Source organism: Sapajus apella, unplaced genomic scaffold (assembly GCF_009761245.1).
Source record: "Sapajus apella isolate SASKATOON/1434 unplaced genomic scaffold, GSC_monkey_1.0 scaffold106, whole genome shotgun sequence".
Lineage (NCBI taxonomy): Eukaryota > Metazoa > Chordata > Mammalia > Primates > Cebidae > Sapajus > Sapajus apella.
In genome coordinates this window covers 2,939,612-2,946,325 of record NW_022437046.1, presented here as the reverse complement: position 1 = coordinate 2,946,325, position 6,714 = coordinate 2,939,612, and the positions used below count along the sequence as shown (strand labels likewise).

The following is a 6,714-nucleotide window of genomic DNA, read 5'->3' as shown; positions in this document are numbered from 1 at the left end:
AAGGTTTTTTTTTTTTTTTTTTTTTGAGACAGAGTCTCACTGTGTCACCCAGGCTGGAGTGCAGTGGTGTGATTTCAGCTTACTCTACCTCCCAGGTTCAAGTTATTCTCCCACCTCAGCCTCTAGAGTAAGTGGGATTACAGGAACTCACCACCACACCCAGCTAATTTTTGTATTTTTAATAGAGACAGGGTTTCGCCATATTGGCCAGGCTGGTCTTGAACTTCTGGTCTCAAGTGAACCACTCACCTCGGCCTGCCAAAGTGCTGGGATTATAGGCATGAGCCACTACCCCCAGCCAGATTTATGTTTTAGAAAAATCACTTGTGAAGAAAGAATTAAAAGCGCGTCGGCAAGATTGAAGACAAGATTATTTTGGAGACATTTATAATCCAGGCAAGAGATGATAAGGCTAGAACTATGGTAGTGGGGTTAGATTCGGAGTTCCATTTCAGAATAGTGATTTGTTTATTGTCACACTAGGAGTGTTCTCATTGATTGGGAATTTATTTTGCTCCCTTTTTTTTTTTTTTTTTTTTTTTTTGACAGCAGTGGTATCACAAGAAGCCAAGCATCACGCCATGAAGAGCATGTGCAGAACATTCGCCGATTTCACGAATCCCTGCATCAGGGAGAGTCACTCTTGCCATGTGATGACAAACTGACCACATCACCCTTGTCCTCCCAAACCTCCATTCTGACTTCTCTCAGGTGAGGCTCTGCTGAGATAGGATGCAGGAAACCATAATGGAGAACAAGGTGAATGAGAAATGGCAATGTACATTACTGCTTTTCCATCACCTGCCACCTGCGTGGGAACTTTAGTAGAAGGCTGTTTTGCATGTTAGTATCAGGTTGGACCCTGGAGCCTCATGGGAGTTCTCATAGATGAATCTGTATTAGCTTGGGACTGTCCATTCCTTCAGGGGCTCTGTTACTGATCCACCTGTAAATGCAAGAGTTTCAGGTTGTTCACCAAAACGTAATAATAACCACATCTCACAGCCTCCCACACTCTTTAGAGCTTACAAAGCTTCATCCTGCCTGCTGTCTTTATACTCACAACCATTGACTTTTTCCAGACCAGCCTCTCTCCTGCTAACTCTTTTCTGTTCCTTTCTTACTTTAGTTAGCACCTGAGCCAGAGAATCACTGTGAGAATTGAAAGGGCCTTGATTGATCAGCTAAATCAGCCCCTAGCTCATCTAATGAAAAGTGTGGTGCAGTGGAAAGGACACAGCCTCAGAGTAAGATAGACCTGACCTTCAATCTTTGCTCTGCCCGTCTGAGTGGAGGAGATAGCCATGTTGCCAAATAATTATAATGCAGGGTAGTAAAAGCTGCAGTTTTCCTGGCCAAAAGTAGACAGGGGAATGCCTAACATTCTGGATTGGCCCTAGAAAGATTTAAAGAAGTCACATTTGAACTGGTCTTTGAGGGGCATTCTGTATGGAAAGAACTTACAATGCTCAGGGGCAAGTCAGTGCCAGCAGTGCATACAGGAAGTGCCAGCAGTGCATACAGGAAAAAGCTGAGCATAAGATGCAAGGAGCAGGATGAGTTTTATAAGAGTCAGATAATGAAGGTCCTTGAATGTCAGACTAAGAGCTTGACCATTAGAACAATTATTCTTAAGTGAAAAGTGTTGGGGGAAGGAAAGAAGGAGAGTTTGTAAAGTTTAAGGAAAAAAGTGTTTAAAAGATTTTGTGTTAGTGTGTTATATAGATGAAAGCTTCTTATGCTACCCAGGCTGGTCTTGAACACCTGGCCTCGCCTCCTTATTCACCAGGACAACAGGCCTGAGCCACCATGGCTCCCAGCTTGTTTTTTTGGTTGGTTGGTTGGTTGGTTTGTTGAGACGGAGTCTTGCATTTTTACTCGGGCTGGAGTGCAGTGATGCAATCTCAGCCCACTGCAACCTCTGCCTTCCGGGTTCAAGTGATTCCCCTGCCTCAGCCTCCCAAGTAGCTGGGATTACAGGCGCCCGCCACCACACCCAGCTAAGTTACTGTATTTTAGTAGAGATGGAGATCACAAGTATTTAGTGTCACAGGTGTTTAGTGTCTATGCTGTGTTGATTGTACCAGACACATTGAGTATACTAAGGAAAGAGAGAAGTTTGAGATATATCTTCTATTTCGACATGCTTGTCGCCTACTTAGGGAAACTGAACTAACATATAATGAAACAATTAAGGGAAAATGTAAGAAAATGTTTGATGTGTGAAATGATGAGAGTGAACAAGTTTAAGGGACAGGTGGTCCAATGATTTGGGATAATGGCCTTTGGAAAAAAGAAATGTGAGCTACAACCTTAAAAGTTGAATGGAATAGAAACAGAGCAGGGAGTTGCTTGAACTTGGGTTCCAGTATCAGCAGAAGTATGAGGAACGAATGGACCCAGCTGAAACAGAGCCCATCTGTTGTAGAAAAAGCGCAAGACTTGGAGTCCCAAATTCTGAGTAGCTACATTCTGCTCTTTGCTCTGGACAAGTCACTTAAGTTCTCTGAACCTCAAGTCCCTCATTTATAATTACTGATCTTATATGATTAGCTGAAAATTAAACAAGATAATATGTTTAAAAGCATAAATATAAAATCCCATGCAAGTGAAGGTTGGTGTGATTTCTTATTGGAGAGTGGTGAGAATGTGGCCCTATTAAAGGCTTTTAAACAGATTTTTAAAAATCACTTATTTATGTCCTTTTATCCATTCAACATTCTTTTGTGCCAAGCACTATGTTGGGTGCAGTAGACATAAAGGAATTGGCACAGAGCTCACTGTACACCAGGGGAAATAGATGTGAAATAAATGAGTGAAGTGATAGAAGAGTACAGAAACAACTATGGAGCATGAAAGAGGAGCCCCTAAACTAATTTAGAGTCAGGGAAGGCTTTTTAGAAGTCACTTGCCTGAAAGATCAGGATTGGTTATGAGGTAGCAAAGCCCAGAGTAGGGCTTTATTCTGTCAAAGTAAAGAGAAATAAGGACTGGAAAGATGGTCAAGAATGGCTTATTTCTGAGGAAGTGGCATTTTTGCTGGGCATCAGAAGAGGAATCGCATTAGACAGACAAAAGCGGGGGAAAGTTGTCCCCAGCAGCAGACTTGCAGTCAGTGAAATGAAGGATGAGTTAGCGGATTGGAGAGAGAGGGCCTTAGTATATTAGTAGACCAAGTGAGAGGTATTAAGACGTTGGCTAAGTGGTAGTGTCCAGGAGACATAAAAGATGTTCATAATCTCTGTGAATGACCCTTTGTCTTCTCTCCTTTTTGTTGATAGGAAGAATCTGAGTGAGCTTGATCAGATCCAGCAGTACTTCAGCCAGAAGCTTACGAAGCCTTTCCTTCCCCTCAGCCCTCAGACTCATATGGCCATCTCACAGCACCAGGAGAGCTGTAGGGACCATCCTGGTCCAGGAGCCAGCAGCCTAGACCCTGGGAGCCAGTGCATCCTGGAGAAATCCAGTAACCTGGTGTTGCAAGTCAGCTCCTTAATCACGGGTATGACTTAGATCCTTTCTTATCGAGATGTTACGGTGACTGGGTGCCAATTCAAAAAGCATTTGAATGTTTTCCTTCAGACAAGCACCTATGACAAATAGAGCCCAATTGTTTTCACCCTCTTCCCTTTTTTTTTTTTTTAAACCGTCTTGCTTTTGAAAATGAGGGACATAATAGTATGGCACAGCAACATGGGACAATGAAAGGAGCATTGGACTGACCCAGGTCCTTGATGGACTTCCGGTACAGACTCAGGGTCTGACTCTGAACATGTCATTTCCCTTCTTGGGCTTCAGTTTCCCTAGCCAAGAAAAGAGTTGGGTAGATTTGATGAGTGGTTTCTTAATAGCAGTTCTTGAACTTGTGCCACTCTGAGAAAATGATCAACAACAAAGATATTTAAAATTCTAATTCTCAGAGCCCAGAAGTCTGCACTTTTACCAATCACCCTCGATGATTCGGGATGTTAGTGGCTCATAGTCCACCCTTTGAAAAACCCCTTTGGAGCAGTGGTTCTCACTTTAGCTGCATATTGGAATTACTGAAGGACTTTTAAAAAAAACCCATGCCCAGGCTGTACTATAGGTCAACAGAATCTCTGAGGTGGAACCCAGGCATCAGTATTATTTCTAACTCCCCAGGTAATTCTAGTGTGTAGACAAGACTGAGACTGCTCTAGAGCAAGTATTGGCCAACCTGCCTAAGCATAAGAATCACCCAGGGCACTTGCAGTGAGATACAGATTCCTGGGTCCTATTCCATCCTACTCAATCAGGATCCAGGGTTACAACCTAGAAATCTTTATCAGGCAAGCTTCAGGGAACACTGTGAAATCAACTAGATCAGCATCTTTAGCCCTCACTTGTTTTTTGCTCAAGCACAATGCATAGATTCTACACAGGGATGAAGAGATTCAATTTTCTTTGTCTAAAAGAAAGGAAAAACACCATGATTGATACTAAGTACAAACCTTTCTATCCTCTTCTTCCAGATACCAAACCTGTTGGTATCCATGGCCCCAGGTAAATACTCTGTTTGAATTCCACTTGCTTGGATATTTTCAGTCAAGTGTTTATTGAGCACATCTGTGCCAGGCACTATTCTTTGTTCCAGGAGGATGTAGTGGTGGACATGGCAGGCATTATCTCTCCCTTCATCAAGCTTATATTCTATAGTCAACCAAAGAAAAATCCTCCCACAACGAAAATATGAGAGCAAAACAGATGGAGGCTTGTTTGGAGTAGAGGTGGAAACAAATAGGGGAATCTTTCTAAAGGGGCATATTAAAAGAGGAGAGAGAAGAGAAATGTGGCCGGGCATAGTGGCTTACACCTGTAATCCCGGCACTTTGGGAGGCCGAGGCGGGTGGATCACTTGAGGTCAGGAGTTTGAAACCAGCCTGGCCAACGTGGCAAAACCCCATCTCTACTAAAAATACAAAAATTAGCCAGGTGTGGTGGTAGATGCCTATAGTCTCAGTTACTCAGGAGGCAGAGACACAAGAATCGCTTAAACCCAGGGAGCAGCGGTTGCAGTGAGCCAAGATCACTCCACTGCACTACAGGCTGGGTGACAGAGTGAGACTCCATCTCAAAAAAAAAAAAAAAAAGAATTGAAGAATTGAAGCTGTGTGGCCTTGAAGCCAAACTTGGGTGTTTAATGTTTATCCTGGAAGAAATGGGAAGTTCTCAGCAAGCAGATGGCAGAATGAGAACTGGTTCTCACAGGGAGAATTAATTTGAAAATGGAAAGATGATTAGATCAGGAAAACCATTTGCAAAAAAATGCAAAAGCCTGCCCTGCCTCTATTATGCCTCAGTATCTTTTTTTTTTTTTTTTTTTTTTTTTAACAAAGCCATCAGACAAATGGTTATGAGTGAAACTTGAGAGAGAGAATTACTGAGTGGGGTTTTTTTAAGCCAGAGCTATATGCTAGGTCCTTTGCTGGGCCCTAGAGATATAACATAAGTCAGACATATGGTTTCTGTTCTAAGAAGCTCACAGTGTGATGGGGTAAACATACAATTACACTTACACAGTAGCATATGTTCTTCCTTATAGAACAAAGCCATAAACCAATTCCATTTAACTCATGCAACTGGGAAGGCTTCCTGGAGGAGATGCAATAGAACAAGGCCTTGAAGGCTGGGAAGGTTTATAAAAAGCAAGGAGACTGCTCTGAGACAGAAAGCATGTTCAGGCCAAAGGATTAGGATCAACTAAATATGCTTCCCGGTACCTATTCCTGTTTACAGGTAGTAATGTTCCAATTCCATATATCTACTCATTCCTTTGAGGCCTGAAAATCATTGACGTATAATATTAAACGGCCAGCACCTCCTGTAGAATGAGCCCTCTGTTAGGTGTTGTGAGGGAGATGTGACTCCTATTCCCCAGGAATCAAATTTGCCTTCAGTTCCTAATTTTATCCTCTCAAATAATCTTGCAAACATGTATCATTTGCTAGGTTTTTTAATTAATTTATTCACTCCCATTCCATCCCAAAAACAATTTGAGTTGACTAGTAGCTTCTGTTTATTAAGTGCTTATATATTCACACAGTGTATGCCCATTTCTCTCATGTATTCTCTACGGTAACCTCGTGACGTGGGTGGTTGTTGATTACACTTTACAGATCAACAGGCTCCAAGAGGATAGTTTGCTTGTGATCACAAAGTTAACAAGTGACAACAGATTTGAACCCAAGATTGACCAGCTCCAAAGCCTATGCTCTTTCCAACATACCCTGCTGCTTATATTTTCTCTGTAAATCTTCCCTGCCTTATCATGTGGGTGATAGATATTTCCTTGCTTTTGTTTTCCAAGTAAAATAGGTAGTTTTAATAACTGTCATCAAATAAGTAAGTGGATTCTCATTTTGATTTTTAATATAGGTAGTTACTGAAGTAACTGGAAGCATGAACATGCCCAGCAGGACTCCCAGCTCCCAAGGATTCCTGAGCATGAGCAGATAGTCTCTGAAAGCATTTCCACAGATGTATCCACAACTATAGATTAGATTCTGGTCCTCTGATATTAGAATAAAGTACTAAAAATTGTACCGCCTTGAATATAGTCTCACTGACTCTTGGGTGAACTAACTTTCTTTATGGTTTGTTCAAAGTCTGATTGCCAGAGTGCTTCTGAAGCTAGAGGCCAGTGTGGGAAATTTGGGTGGTCTGTGGCCCTACCTTGTAATAAGAGTGTTATCT

The 6,714-nt window shown here is 42.1% G+C and overlaps 1 protein-coding gene across 6 annotated transcripts in view; it reads left to right on the top strand.

Annotated features, from left to right (window-relative positions):
- C2CD3 (C2 domain containing 3 centriole elongation regulator) overlaps positions 1-6,714 on the top strand; it is a 159,376-nt gene that overhangs the window by 130,682 nt on the left and 21,980 nt on the right. For 5 of the 6 annotated variants that reach the window (XM_032259042.1, XM_032259044.1, XM_032259043.1 and 2 more), the window contains 2 exons: positions 550-711; positions 3,282-3,502. In XM_032259042.1, coding sequence (XP_032114933.1) covers positions 550-711; positions 3,282-3,502 — 383 coding nt within the window. Of the gene's footprint in view, positions 1-549; positions 712-3,281; positions 3,503-6,137; positions 6,709-6,714 lie in introns of those variants that run through there. The other variant, XM_032259047.1, reaches the window with a different exon arrangement.